We start from the raw sequence: 15,570 nt of genomic DNA on the forward strand, positions 1-15,570 counted from the left end.
TCTCGAGTGAACAAAGACAGCAGATTTCACCAGGTTTTTATTTATCAGCCACATCAAACAGATGTGTGTGAAAAGATGACCCAGCAGCTGGCAGAACCTCCTCTTACATCATTTTTGGGGGGTTCTGGTCTACTCTTCTCTCCAACATTGTGTTCGATCATTTCTGCTCTGCTCTCCTAAAATCCTCCCACACCTTATCAGTCTGGACTTGGACTGGACCGTTGTAGAACCTTGGTATTTATTTATTTATTGAGCTGTTCTGTTGGAGCTCGGCTGTTTGGGGTCATGTTCTGTTGCTACATGACTCACTTTAGTCCAAGCTTCTGCTGTTGTGGCGCTGGTCTGTTTTATATTCGATTCTAAAATCTTTAATCTACAGAGGACTTCAGGTTGACTCTGACAGCCGAACGCCCAGGTTTTTACCAAATGTGATGCTGTGAATTATGGGTGAACATCTCTACTCTGGTCTCATCTGTCCAGAGCACACTGGTCCAGATGTTTTGTTGTTCATTAAGATCCAGCTCTAAGTCGTGCTGCCATGTTCTTGTCAGACAGAAGAGCAACTCTTCCACACAAGTCCCTCTTGTTTGTTCTAACTGTCCTGTAATGAGCTAGAACGTTAGGTCTGAACTTGTTTTTTAAGTTTCTTTAAGCATTGCACATTTGCTGAGACGTTCACGCCTGGGAAGACTGGCAGATGTTTTAAACGTTTCCCACTTGTATTTTTGTTTGTGTGTTTACGCTTGAGGTTAGATGTAAGTAAAGTCAGAACCTGCTGAAGACCAGATCATTTTTAAAAACTTCTTCATATGTTAAACCCCAGAATTGACCGAAGGAGCTTTTTCTTTTCTCTCTGACTGTAATCATGCACCTACTGGTCCAGAGGAACCGGCTCCACATGACCCTACAGATCCAACTGCATTTCATTTCATAGTCAGTATTGTTGTGTATAAAACTAGTGCGTCTTTCTTAAAGTGTTGTTTTTTCCGCTGCGTGTACTTCCAAGACGACCATCTCCACGACTCGATGATCAGTAAGACGTTTTATTAAAGCGCTGCTTGTTTGAAATACAGAGAGAGATTTCAGATAAACTGACAAAATCGACATATTATTTTAGAAGCTCAATGTCTGATGTGACTAGAATTGTATTTTTAGATTTTTCCTATCTTGAAATACAAAGTGCCATGTGTTGTCATCGTTGTATGTTTCTACACAAGGACAAAACTAGTTCTCTGTATTTAACCCATCACATGTGAGATGCACCCAGGTGGAGCAGTGGGCAGATATGTAGGTGCCTGAGGAGTAGTTGGGGTGTCTTGCTCAAGGACACCATGACATGTGGGCATGGCGGGAGCTGAACCTGCAACTTTCTGGTCCCAAGTCAGCTGCCCTACCTCTACACCACAGCGGCTTAGAGACCAAATGTGGGGTTGTTCAAAAAACATGATGCTACCACCAGTAATCATCCATTATCTTTACCCGCTTCTTCCTTTTCAAGTTGTGGGGGTCTCTGTGGTCCATGTCCAGCAGTCCCTGTGCGAGGGGCAGGGGACACCCTGGACAGGCCTCCAGTCCATCACAGGGACACATAGAGACAAACTAGATGTGCTAATTTTCATTTCATTAATGTATTACAAAAGGTTAAATCATCAAAGTTGGTACCAAGTTAAAATGGATGGAGACACGACAGACAGCTTTTACTGTAAAACTGAAAAAGGAAGGTTTGGTAAATGAACAAATTGACCCGGAGTTGTTTACCGTGGGGTAAGATAATGGTCCCCCAGTGTCCCACAGCATCTAATGACAGGGCGTGTACTTCCACTAGGACTACGTACTTAAACCCGCTTGTGTTTATGTGGGTTGTCTAGTCTCCTTTCCCAGGCGACGATGAAGAGGAGGTGTTCGACAGCATTGTGAATGATGAAGTTCGCTACCCACGCTTCCTCTCCACTGAGGCCATCGGCATCATGAGACGAGTAAGAACCCTTCCGCATGTTTCCTCCCAGTCGTGCTGTATTTGTCACATTCAAATTAAACTGAACAAATCCTCCTTTTTTCATTAACGTAAGTAAAAACACGCTCCCCTGACGAGCAGAAAGAACTCTGGTCATTTCTTACTCTTGTATGTGTTCAGCTGTTACGAAGAAACCCGGAGAGGAGGCTGGGGTCTGGTGAGAAGGATGCAGAGGAGGTGAAGAAGCAGGCGTTTTTCAGAGTAAGGATGCTCGTGAACCTACACTCCACAGAGCCTTAGGGCCTGTTCACACCTGTTGTTAAAGTCCGCTTTGTGATCCAGTTGAGACGGATACCTGGTGGATTTTTGCTTTAAGATGTTGAGATAATATCATAATTCCTGGTCTATAGAACACACCTTCCATTGTTTAAGCTGCTGAAGTCGTTGGTTACGTACTGTAACCCCAGATTCTATGAGTATAAGCATAGCCCTTTAAGGCCTTCGCTTTAGTGGGTTTATCCTGTTATGCGCAGCATAAGCACTGAAAAAATTTAGTCCACGCCCACCTGCTGTGTGGGCCCCACCCGGTCCGTATAAATTACGTTAAGAGCGGGAAATCGGCTCCCAAAATAGCTTTTTTCTTCAGCCATTTAGGAGCCAGTGAGGCCTGACGCTTAAAGGACTACGCTTATACTCATAGAATCTGGGGTTACAGTACGTAACCAACGTTCTATGTCGTATAAGCTTCGCCCTTTAAGGCCTTCGCTTTAGTGGGTAAAGGGCGAAGCCGATGTGGTCCTCGCCTCACTGGGTCCATTCGAACACAGTTTGACGCGGAAGCTTGCCCAAAAAACGTCTTTTCACTCAGCTCCCCGTGTGCATAACTACGCGTTGCGTAATTATGTGCCATGCACAGACGCATGTTGTGTAACTATGCGTTCTGACAAAAACATGAACGCCCCGGAAATTTTCAACGGGGAAAGGATGTTGAAAAGAAGAGGGGGGGGGGGCATGAACCAACTGGTTCATGGCTGAGTATTATAAACAAATCAAAAAACAATGAACTGATTATTGATCAAATGAACTGATTGGTAACAATAGTCATGAACAGATTAGTGACAATAGAACCAAAATCACAGACACAACTTGTGACTGATAACAACATCTCACATAGTAATGCATGCAGACAGATGTGAGCTTAAACAGAGTTCCATGAAAAACAACAATATTCATTCTGTTAGAGCACTAAGGACAGAATGTGTCATGGAACAGGTCGTCACATCACGTAAATAAAAGCGAATAAATGAGCAGGGTGTTGACCATGCAGCCGCAGTGCAAATGTCCTGCATTGACATACCATTATGCAAGGCAGTCGAAGATGCGATAATCCTGGTCGAGTGTGCTTGAGGTTGACAGGAGGCTCTAAATCTGATGCTTGCAGGCTTCAGAAATGGCCTCACACAGCCAGTGTGACAAGCGCTGGGTGGATATCGGGCGACCTGCAGATGCATCTCTATAATGCACAAACAGGTGTTGAGTTTGACGCATTACAGCTGTGTAACACGTCAACGCCCGCACCGGACAGAAAAGATGAAAAGATGCTTCTTCTTCTGATCTGTGGGGGGGAGGGAAAAAACCCCTCCAACGATATCACTCTTGATTTAAAAGAGCTCGTGATGTTTTAGGCATAAAAGCTGGGTTTGGTCTTAAATCAGCTGAACTACCGTCAGCCTGGATTCTGAGACATGACGGAGCGGCAGAGAAGGCAGATAAAAACACTCACTCTCTTAGCGGGTGTTAAAGCCAGCAGCAGTGCTGTTTAAAGAGACAAGAATTTAAGTGGAACCTGATCCAAAGGCTCAAATGAAGCTTTGATCATGACCTGCAGGACCAGTATTAAATCCCACTGGAAAACAAGTGGGTGTGGGACAGACCTGCGTCTCTGTACACCTTTTAGAAAAACGTTTCATCAGAGGATGATAAAACCTGTTCTGTCTCAGAAACCTTCATGTCAAGAAGAGATGGCTGCAGCGTACGTTTTAAACGTGCTGGATGCAGATTTCTATCCATCAGCTGCTGCAGAAAGAACAGCATGCCACCTAAAGAACATGAGGAGGCCTCTACATCCTTCTCTGTGCATCAGCACTGAAAAGCTGTCCACTTTGATGTGTACATCACTGTGGTAGATGCAACACGTGAAACCTGAATTGTGCGCATTACATCCTGTGGGCAACCCATCCTCTGTAAGTGGATTCGTTCAACGGCCAGACCACAGGTGCTGACCTATTTCTGGGTAACTCCTGGTCGCTCCTCCTGCCTGGAAGGAGAGTGTCCTCCCTCTATGGCAGTTCCCACAGGCACTCCGACAACAGGCGTTTCAGGACTAGAAACCATGGTGCACCCACGCGCTCGGGGCCACCAGGAGAGCTGCCAATCCCTCCTCCTGAGCTTGGTTCAAAGACCGTAAGATAAGAGGAGGCGGAGAAAAAACGCATACAGGAGCATTTTGGGCCATGGACTGTGGACAAACGTATCCACCCCCCAGCGGTGGTTCGTCTCATGGACTCAGAGAAGCGCATAATTGACTGCTCACGTATGATTGTGCAGCTACCCATCCAGGCTGTCATATTGTAAAGTTTGCAGATGATACAGCTGTGGTGGGATGTATCACAAACAATGATGAGTCCAGCTATAGTCAGGAGGTGGAACACCTGGAGAGCTGGTGCAAAGAGAATAACCTTCACATCAATGTGAAGAAGACAAAGGAGATGATTGTGGACTTAAGAAGGAACAACCCCCCCCCCCCCACACACACACACACACCAAACATAGGAGGATCTGCGGTGGAAGTGGTCTCCAGCTACAAGTACTTGGGTGTACACATGATTGACAACCTCAGCTGGAGCAACAACACCACCAGCCTGATCAAGAAAGCTCATCAGAGCCTCTACTTCCTCAGACGGCTGAGACGAGCTGGTCTGGGAAGCTCAGTCCTCACCTCCTTCTACAGGTGTGCAGTGGAGAGCATCCTGTGCTCGAGCATCAACATGTGGCATGGAAGCTGCACAGCTGCAGAAAGAAAAGCTTTGCAGAGAGTGATGAAGGCTGCACAGAAGTCTGTTGGAGTCAGTCTCCCCACCATCACAGACATCTACACCTCTAGATGCAGGAAGAGAGCCACCTGCATCATGAAGGACCCCACTCACCCAGCACATGCACTCTTTGCCCCGCTCCCCTCAGGAAGGAGGTTGAGGAGCATTAAGTGTAGAACCACTAGACTGAGGAACAGCTTCTACCCTGAGGCTGTTAGACTCATGAATCTCTAACCAGGATAATCACTGGGAAAAATCACACCATGTTGCTGCTGATCTGTTTCATGTTGCTGCTGATCTGTTTCATGTTGATGTGTTCATGCGTGATCATCTGCTCACACAGACTCATGTTCGTGCTGATGTTTGGCGTATTGTTTTTATGCTATTAGTGCTTATTGTATTTTCAGTTTATGTTTTTCTTAGTTCATATCTTAGATCTTATTCTTTTCTTTTTTCTTTTACATTTTATTGTTAGATGTAACTGGGACCCTGTGTACATTATTTCGTTCCACCACATGTACCACATTTGATGTGAATGACAATAAAGAATCTCTGACTTTCTGAACGTAGCCGCTCCTGTGTATAAGCTGCGAGGTCCAAAGTGTGAGAATAAAGTAGCGGCTTATACACCGGCATGTATGGTAATTTAGCTGTTTGTTTGAGGTCAAGTCAGGTCAGAAGGAGGTCCTACATCAAGAATCAGGACACATTTTGTTCAGACCACCAAACATGGGTGATTATAATCTGACTGATGATGTTTTCATTTCTTTTCTCCACCTCTCACTCCAGAACATGGACTGGGAGGCATTGCTGCAAAGGAAGGTACCTCCTCCCTTCGTTCCCTCCATTGGCAGCAAAGAAGACGTCAGTAACTTTGACGAAGAGTTTACCACTGAACAACCGGCGCTCACTCCTCCACGCGAGCCCCGTGTGCTCACCCGTAAGGACCAGGACAGCTTTCGAGACTTTGATTATGTCTCTGACCTCTGCTAGTGAACCTGAAGCCCTCAGACTGTGGAGGAACGTTGGATTGTTCTTTTTTTTCCAAGGCTATGGACAGACGGGTTAAACGAGTGACTGTCCACGCTGTCTGCTGTTAGCCACACTGTGAATGAACGCAGTCTGTTTGGTGTGTCTGCCGCTAACGACTGTGCAAACAAGGTCTATCATAACGAAGGATAAACATGGAGCCCGCCTGCAGTCATCGTACACTGCTGAATTATGTGACTTGTACCTTCAGCCTCCTTCTGTTGTCCTGATGGAGGACTCTGTGTGCTGCTGACTTCCTCTGTGGCCTCTCATACCGATGCCTTACATTTATACTTTGTTTGTTCCAAAAACAAGGGGGTTATTTTCGTTTTGCGCTCCATGTGTAGCAGCAGCAATATCATTCTGCTGCTGAAGAAAACATCTGTAACTCATGCGAGGTGATTTATTAAATTATTTTAACTGTAGGGTTTTAAAAAACACTGCCTCATGGTGCACCTGTGATGTCCAACTACTCTGCAGAGTTGTGCTGCTTTGTTTCACATCAGGAACTTTCTCGGTGCATCATTCGGCACCCTGAACATTTTAATTGGACGTTTGAGTTTTAAGCAAGATTTTAATTCAAAACTGTATCGCACAAAACAATCAGCATTAAAGCTGTACTGCAGACTGAAACACAAACAAAGGTCGTAACACTAAACTGTTGTTGACAGGCTGTTTGCTGTGATTTGGACACACTCAGTTGTGCAACCAGCCTTCTGTGAACCTGAACTGAAGTCAATGGTCTCGATGAGACGATTAAATCTTCACGCTCACCGGCTGCGTGACTCAGTGTGTGTTTTGAACCTTGAGCTGTCTGCGGGGTTCGGTCTGTGAAAATCTGCCAAGCTGAAAGCAAACCTCGTCTTTTCTTAGAAGGTCCAGGCTGGAAGCTTCCTGCAGCGTCAGGAGTGAACACATCTCTACGGAAACAATATCATGACAGGATAAATACTTGTACCGCAACGTGTACCTCCATTAATGTTACATCAAAACGACCAGCTCAGCACCGTGATGTGTGCTGTTACTTTTATTGGCGTTTCGAGTTACCATGGCAACGTAATTTGCAAACAAAGACGCCATTTTTCCCATACAAAACGCCTGACGGGACACTCCTCACTAACTGCTGCTGTGAGGTCGCAGCTCCCTGAAGAAAACTTAGAGAGTCACTGTTGGATTTGCTTGAAACTCACAGTAATCATCAGATGTATCTGTAGAAGTGATTGTTTGGAGCTGTTTTGATTCAAGATGGCTGCCACAGCTAGCTCAGAAAACACAAAATTGACTATAACTCGGTCATTCTATGAGATATTGAGCTGAGATTAAGTATGGTTGTAGCTGAGTGCGAGTTGTTATACATTCTTAATGCAAATCAAATATCCAAGATGGCTGCCTTAGCTAAAAGGGGAAAAATATGATAACTCAGCCATTTTTAGAGCTATTCAGCTGAAATTTGGTGTGGTGGTAGCTGACAACGATCTCTACTAGACAAATCAGAAATCCAAGATGGCCACTTGAGCTTCAAAGAAAAAATATTATAAATCATCCAGTTTTAGAGACATTGAACTTAAATTTTGTGTGCTGGTAGCTGAGAGCAATGCCCATTAAATACTGAATTGAAATAAAATATTCAAGACGGGCCACCAAAGCTACATTTAAATAGCTTTAAATCAGTAATTTTTATACATATAGAGCTGAAATTTGGAGAGGTTATAGCTGAGAATGTTCCCTATCACATACTGAATACAAACCAAAAATCCAAGATGGCCGCCTGAGCTAAAAGGGAAAAAAATTGATAACGCAGGCATTTTTAGAGCTGTTCAGCTGAAATTTTATATACCGGTAGTGGTAGCTGAGAGCGAACCCAGACATAGTACTGTCAAATCAAAATTTTAAAACGGCAGCAGCCTGGCAAAGTTGTAAAATGTGTAACACCTTCTGATCACAGGAGAGGTTTGCTGTAAAGCTGTGTGTATGATTGTGTGGATTGTCCTGTTTGTGTATGATGATGCACAACAGCAGCATGTGAGACGACTTCTTTCATAAAGAAATTCTGGAGTGAACGTTTTGTCTGCTTCTTGGTGTCTGACAGGGCCATCATATCAGCCAGGGAAGGCTCGGGGACGAGCCGTCCGTTTCGTTTTCCTATCAATCAACCTTTATTTAGACAGGTAAATCCCATTGAGCCTCGAGGACTCATTTACAAGAGAGACCTGATTTCAACAAAGAAAGATGACAACAATGGACAACAGCAACAACAAAACAGTTATAAAAAAGCATACTACAGTTTTTTTTTTTGTTGTTTTTTTTTTAAACAAATAGGATGGCTAAAAGGAAAAGGTAACAAAACAAAAAATGTAGAAAACTAACAACAGGAACATGTCTGCATTGGTCCCTGCCAGGAGTCCAACAGATTCTTAAAGACACTTAGAGAGGTCAAGGTCGAGAGCTTCAAATCTTTTTGTAAGATATTCCAGGAAACGGGAGCACAGTAGGAGAAGGCCCTTTTGCCTAGTTCAGTCCTCATTGAGGGAACACTGCAGGTAATAATGTCCTGAGAGCGCACTCCGTAGCTGCACTCACGCAGAGACATGTAGGAGGAGATGTATGAAGGCAGCAGACCAAGAAGTGATTTAAAGATGAAAATGTACCAGTGAGAGAGTCTGCGTGAAGTTAATGATGTCCAGTTAACCAATGAATACAGAGTGCAGTGGTGGGTACGATAATCACAGCCAGTTATGAATCTTAGTGCACCATGATAGACAGCATCCAACATCTGCAGGGTTCTTGTAGGAGCGTTCATGTAAATAATATCACCATAATCAATTGAGGGAAGGAAAGTCACAGATACAAGGCGTTTTCTAGCATTCAGGGTTAGACAGGATCTGTTTCTGAAAAAGAAACCCAGTTTAACTTTCAGTTTCTTTACCAAGTTTTCCACATGGAGCTTAAAAGAGAGATGTGAGTCGACCAAGATACCCAAATATTTTATTTTATTTTATTATATTTTATATAATTTTTTTTACCCAAATATTTAATATTTTACCCAAATATTCCTAAACTTCCTGAACAAACGGCGTGACGAATTAAACGTATTCTTAAAGCCGCAGTTATTGTTTTCTAAATATAGTATCAATTTCAGTGATTATGAAATAATAAAGTACACTCTGTTAAAAAAATGTGCATATGTTAGAATAAAAAACAAAGTTATTTTGTTTTTACCAGGTTCAAAATGATGTGAAGACAACTTAAAATGTACAACATGCAGCATGGATGGAGAAACTTTAACATTACCAGCCTGGAAGGTTCTTTTGTTGCAGCGACATACAGAAATACAAAAAAAAACTTTAAACAATAAAACAGTGAAACAAATTGACAGTTGTACAAAAAAGGATTACAATTGTGTAACAATATGAATCATTCACTGGAGGGTTATAAATCTTTCTGCCCTGGAATGATGAGAGGAGCTGGAGTGTGTTTTGAGGAATGGGATGTCTGGGTTTCTTTCCTGGAATAGTTGCCACGGCGACCTGAATACGCATGATCTATAGAAGACGGATGGATGGAAAAACGTAAACCAAACTGTTCAAACAATGTCAAAGTTCATAATCAATAATCCAGGTAACAAATCCAACAAAGTTCAGTCAGGTGATCTGGACGGTTTCTTTTTCTGTTGAGACATTTCATCCTTCATCCAAAGGACTTCATCAGTCCATCCATCCATCCATTATCTTTACCTGCTTATTCCATTTTGGGTCACGGGGGTCGCCGGTGCCCATGTCCAGCAATCACTGTGCAAGGGGCGGGGTACACCCTGGATGGGTCGCAAGTCCATCACAGGGACACATAGAGACAAACGAGACAAACAACCATTCACTCTCTCACTCACACCTAGGGACAATTTAGAGTTACCAATCAGCCTAACATACATGTTTTTGGTCTGTGGGAGGAAACCGGAGCACCCGGAGAAAACCCACGCATGCACGGAGAGAACATGCAAACTCCACCCAGAAAGGCCCCTGGACCGGGGTTTGAACCAGGGACCTGCTCGCTGAGAGGCAGCAGCTCTACCAGTTGCGCCACCGTGCTGCCGACTTCATCATTCAACCAGTGCTATTTATAAGACTGAGTTTGTTGTGGCTCCTTGGAATGATGAAGTCTTTTGGATGAAAGACGAAACGTTTCAACAGAAAGGAACCATCCAGAGGACCTGACAACTTGTTGGATTTTTCTACCTGGCCTATTGAGCATAAACCTTGATGTTCTTTATACTCATTTCTATGAACTTTGGAGGACTTCACACAGAACAACCAGGAGAATGACATTAATTACAAACAACTAAAGGAAATGGGTTCAGTGTAAAAATACAGCATGTGTCTGCTACATTCACTATATGATATCTATGTTGATGATACATTTGCCTCTTTTGAGCAGCTGGTACAGAAGTTTAATGACCACAAGTCACAGTTTTTCCAGATATTTACAGCAGAGACATTTTGTAAAGTCTAACTCTGATTACAACAAAAAAGGTTGAATCATGTCATCTGGACTTCGTTTTTTTGTTAAAAAGAAACGTTTCGCCCCTCTTCCAAGAGGCTTCGTCAGTCTGAGGCCTAGCCATCTGGTATTACCCAGAAGCCACCCTGACTCTTGTGTTCCAAGCCTGCCTCTAACTCTGATTGTTTTTCTTTGATCTCAACAGTGGAGCCATGCCAAAAATTGAAGTTCCTAAATTGAGCCCTGATTTTATCAGACAAATGTGCAGAAGTTTAAATGAGACTCAAGCATCCCTGTTTTACGCCATTCGCGACTGGTGTCTGCAACGTGTCTGGGGTGAGAACCCAGAATCATTCTTTTAATTTTTGACGGGAGGAGCCAGCTGTGGTAAATCCCATGTCATCAAATGGGTTTACCAGGATATAACTAAGTTCTTGTGCCAGCTTCTTAGATTTCACAATACTGGTGACATGTCTCAGCCCACTGTGCTTCTCACAGCTTTTACTGATACTGCAATGTACAACATAACGGGAAAGACATTACATTCCATCTTGAAGCTACCCAAAAGTTTAAAACCACCATAGAAGGGACTTGGAAATTCATTGGATGAAGTGAGGTCAGTTCTTTCTAATGTAGAAATCTTAATCATTGATGAAAATATCCATGATCTTCAAAGAATTACTTGCATATGTTCACTGGAGATTTCAACAAATCAAGGGGAACACAAGGCTATATGGAGAGATTTCTATTCTGACTGTGGGAGATTTATACCAGCTGCCACCTCTTGGAGGAGCAAAACCTCTTTGTGACGCTGAGGATGGTGTGCATGATATCTGGAACGAGAATTTCCAGATGGTCAACCTAACGGAGATCATGCGGCAGAAAGACGACAGAGCATTTTCAGAGCTCCTGAACTGCATTCGAGTTAAAGGTAAAGCAGATTTTCTCAGTGAGAATGACAAATCTCTTTTGATCCAAACTATTACTGTAGGGATCTGCACCTGCCCTGCTCTGTGCAGATAGTTAATGACTTTCAGGTGCTACGTATTGGGTTTAATTAGAGACTCCCCTTTATATACTGTGCTCTCCTGCATCTCAGGCAGGGGAGCATTAGGTGCTTAAGCTGCATCTTCACGGTCGTCTCCTAATGCCTTGGTATTTTATGTTTCTCCTATGAATGTAAGTAGTATCGCTGCCCTGACAGCATTATTTGTTATTGTTGCCTTGTTGTGATTAAAACGCCTTTTTTGTCACCTTGTTGGAGTCCTGCTTGCATTTGGGTCTCAACCACCCCCGATCGTAACAGAATGCTCCCCTCATCAAAGAGACCCAGCAAGCAGCTCCACTTTTTTGAGTGTTTTTCAAATAACACAGAAAGAACTCTGCATCGAGAGAAAAGAGAGTGGGACAGGAGATCGCCTCGCTCTTACCTGGCACACTCCATGACGGCTTCCACGCCCTCAAGGTTTCCTGCTCCGCCACCAGTGGACTTCACTGCTGCAGCCCCTGTGGTCGCTTCCAGGCCTACCGCAGTCTCCGTAGTTTTTAAAGCTCCTGCAGTCTCTGATGAGTCCACGCCATGAGTTCCCTGATGGGAACAGAGGGGCCTCGTCTGTGAATTAGAGGAACAAAAGACTCTTACTGTTAATGTTGTTTAGGTGTGAATTGCCAATCTACATATGTGTGTGTGTCTTATCTCACTCAGCCTTATAACCTGAATCTCTCACTCTCTGTTCTTTGAATTGAGAACGCTCTTCGGATGAGGAGCGAAACGTCTTCTGTTACAAAAAAAAGTCCAGTTGTTTTTGTATTGAACGCTTTTTGAAGGTGTGACATTGTTCACCACAACTTCAAATGTCTTATCTGTCACTCTGAGGACATGAAACACCATCATGAACTTAGGTTGGCAGATATTTTATGCCTAACAGAGACTCATTTATTTGGATCTTCTGTTCCAGCTTCTTGCCAAATGGAGTTCTATTGTTTCTTTCCACGTAACAGACATGTCTCCTACTCAAACAGAGTGGACATTGCGACCAAAGAGGGGGGAGGTGTAGCGATTTACTGCTGGAGTCTTTTCCAACTGCAGGAACAGAGATTCTTTAACGATAACAACAAAGTCCATGCTCAATAATCCAGGTATACTATCCAACATTTTTCAGTCAGGTCATCTGGACAGTTTCTTTTTTTTGTGCTGAAACGTTTCGCCTTCGATCCGGAAGGCTTCATCAGTCAAGAGGAGTTGCTGAAAAACTTTAAGCATTATTCTGTTCTGGTTTGAAAGAACCAACGTATCTTTGAAATCAAAATGACTTGAAAAGGGTCTTAGAAAGTTTTTTCCTTCTGTTTTGAATGCAGTTACAGATGAACCATTGATCTCAGAATAAGTCTATTTGTCTTTATTCTTCACCTTTTGCATCATTCAATTATAGCTCTTCTTCCTTCATCTGTCCCCAAGAACACTGTACTTTTTACTGCTGCAACCCCCTAGTGGTTACCTTATCTTTATCTAGTGGTTCTATTTTGTATAGGCTTCGCCCTTTAAGGCTGTCGCTAGTGGGTTTATCCCTTCGCGTGCAGCACAGCACTGAGAACTTTAGTCCACACCCACCTGCTGTGTGGGCCTCACTCCCAAGTCCGCATAAATTACGGTGAGACCGGGTAATCGGCTCCCATTTTTTCTTCAGCCAGCTAGCTAGCACTGTCAGAAGAACAAAGAAGGAAAAGTTGTCCAGCTTTGACTGGCACAAACTTTGCTAAGGATGCCTGGGTCTCCGCCACGCCAACCTCCTGCCGTCCCGGTGAGCTCTTCCTCCCCGAGGAGAAGCAGACGAGCAGCCTTGTTCAAGGTAAGTGCCGCAGAGTGCTTTTCCATGTTTTTTTCCACGTTTTTTCCCCCGTGTTAATCGAATGATTTCCTCGAAAAGGCGATGTTAGCAGCAGCCCCGCTGAATGTTTTTCCGTCGAGGGCCGCTACTCGCTGGACGACGCCACCACCTTTTCTAGCATGTTTTTTCCTCGCAGTAATTGAATGATTTCCTCAAAAAGGCAATGTTAGCAGCAGCCCTGCTGAATGTTTTTCCGTGGAGGACTGCTACTCGCTGGACGACGACACCACCTTTTCTAACGTGTTTTTTTCTCGAGGTGAATTGGATGATTCACTCGAAAAAGGTGTTGTTGGCAGCAACTCCGCTGAGTGTTTTTTGTTTGTTTGTTTGTTTCTGTGGCGGGACGCTATGCACGGGACGATGCCACCGCCTTCTTTGACGCTGATTCACGCAGTGAATCGAATGATTCCTCCAAGAAAGGTGATGCGGAGCTGCCCTTCCCTCCTGGAGAGCGTAGTGATGGAAGACGAGTGGCCGAGCGGATGCTCGGCCACCTTGGATCTTCCCACGTTGGCGACCACACCGCTCCCAGCTGTAGGCGCCCTCCTCTCAGAGCTGCCCGGCATAATCCAGGAGGATGTTAACACAAGGGACTTTCTGTCCCTCGCCTCCCTCCGCCCTGATCAGATGATCTGGCGGCAAGGTTGGCTCCTCCCCGGCTCATTGCCCTGACCCCATTTAGCCTCGCTTTCCAGCTGTGACGTCACACTGGAACGAGGCTGCAGCTGGGCCCGGCAAGCTGAAGACATCCATCTCCACCTTTGCCTCCATCTCCAGAGTGGAGGGTTTTACTGATCAGTGTCCCCCCCCCCACCCCCCCCCCCCCGCCCCCCCCCCCCCCCCGGGGGGGGGGTTTTTTGTCTGGGGCCCCCCCCCCCCCCCCCCCCCCCGGAGCCAAGCCTGGCGGTGGCACTTGGGGCAAAAGTTTCCAGGATGGACTAGCAACCTGTCCTTCCAGGGAAACATGACCAGATGGTGACAAGGTCTCCAACCGAGCTCACCAGTGCACATTCCGATGGCCACAGCAAACAACAACATCGCCCTGCTGGTCTACAGCATCTCTAAGAGGCTGGAGAAAGCAGACCTGCTGGAGGAGACAAAGAGCTCTCTCTCTGTAATGCTGCTGATGTCATCTTAAACATGTGCCACCTCTGCGGTCTGCCTGTCCCGCATCGCCGCCTGGATGACCATGATCCAAAGGACCACTTGGCTCCGCCTCTCGCCATCTTTGTCCGAGAGGCTGCAGAAAGTCCTGTTGGAGGGCCCCATCACCCCAGAGGATGCTGTTCGGGGCCAACTTCAGGACCATCCCTGAGAAATTGCAGAGGTCAGAGGAGGTCTCAGAGACTGTACACGATCTTGTGATGTCACAGTCCTCCTCTCGCCCCTCCAGCCGCTGGAGGGACCGCCTTGGCCAGCAACAGCAGCAGAGGCGCTCCACAGCTGCAGCAGCGACTTCACGCCCCGCTCCTTCGCCGGTCCCCTCCACCAGGTAACAGATCCTTGAGGGGAAGGTATGTTTTTTTTCATGTTGTATGTTTTTTGATATAAAACAGAAACACCTCTGGAAGTAAAGGTTTTTCTTCTGAGACTGTCAGATCAGCTGAGCTCACAGCTGCCTCTCTTCACACATTCCCCACACTGTTAGGATTTGTGGTCGGAGCGAACCCAGAGTGCAGAACAGGGACTCAACTCGGCAGTTATACAAAAAATAGGTCTTTAATGATAAACAAAAAGTACAAAATAAACAAGCTGACCGGGCAGCAAAACTTACATGAACTAGGAAGGAGGCACGGGGAACTCAGGAGACACGAGAGACACGGGGAACTCGAGGGACCAGGAAGACTCAGGGAAAGACTCAGAAGACCCAAGGAAGAGTACCCAACGAAGACGACCCGACGAAGAACAAGACAGAATATGACAGCTTAAATACAGAGAGAAGACGAGACATGATGACAAACAGCTGGGACGAGACACAGGTGGCAACAATGGAAACTAATGAGGAAGCACGAGGGAAACAGACAAACCGGGCCACAGAAAAGTACCATCCTTACAGTATCCCCCCCCCAAGGACGCCTCCAGGCGTCCCCAAAAAACCCCCCCTCCCGCAGGA

General features: G+C 45.2%; 1 protein-coding gene across 1 annotated transcript in view; it reads left to right on the forward strand.

The window, feature by feature from the left end:
- pkn1a (protein kinase N1a) overlaps positions 1-6,216 on the forward strand; it is a 108,213-nt gene extending 101,997 nt beyond the window's left edge. Inside the window, exons 21-23 of the mRNA XM_037689974.1 lie at positions 1,869-1,976; positions 2,135-2,215; positions 5,836-6,216. Of these exons, the coding sequence (XP_037545902.1) occupies positions 1,869-1,976; positions 2,135-2,215; positions 5,836-6,039 (393 nt within the window). The 3' untranslated portion in view covers positions 6,040-6,216. The remainder of the gene's footprint in view (positions 1-1,868; positions 1,977-2,134; positions 2,216-5,835) is intronic.
- The last annotated feature ends 9,354 nt before the right edge of the window (positions 6,217-15,570 follow it).

Source organism: Nematolebias whitei, chromosome 16 (assembly GCF_014905685.2).
Source record: "Nematolebias whitei isolate Nwh7 chromosome 16, NemWhi1, whole genome shotgun sequence".
Classification (NCBI taxonomy): Eukaryota; Metazoa; Chordata; class Actinopteri; order Cyprinodontiformes; family Rivulidae; genus Nematolebias; species Nematolebias whitei.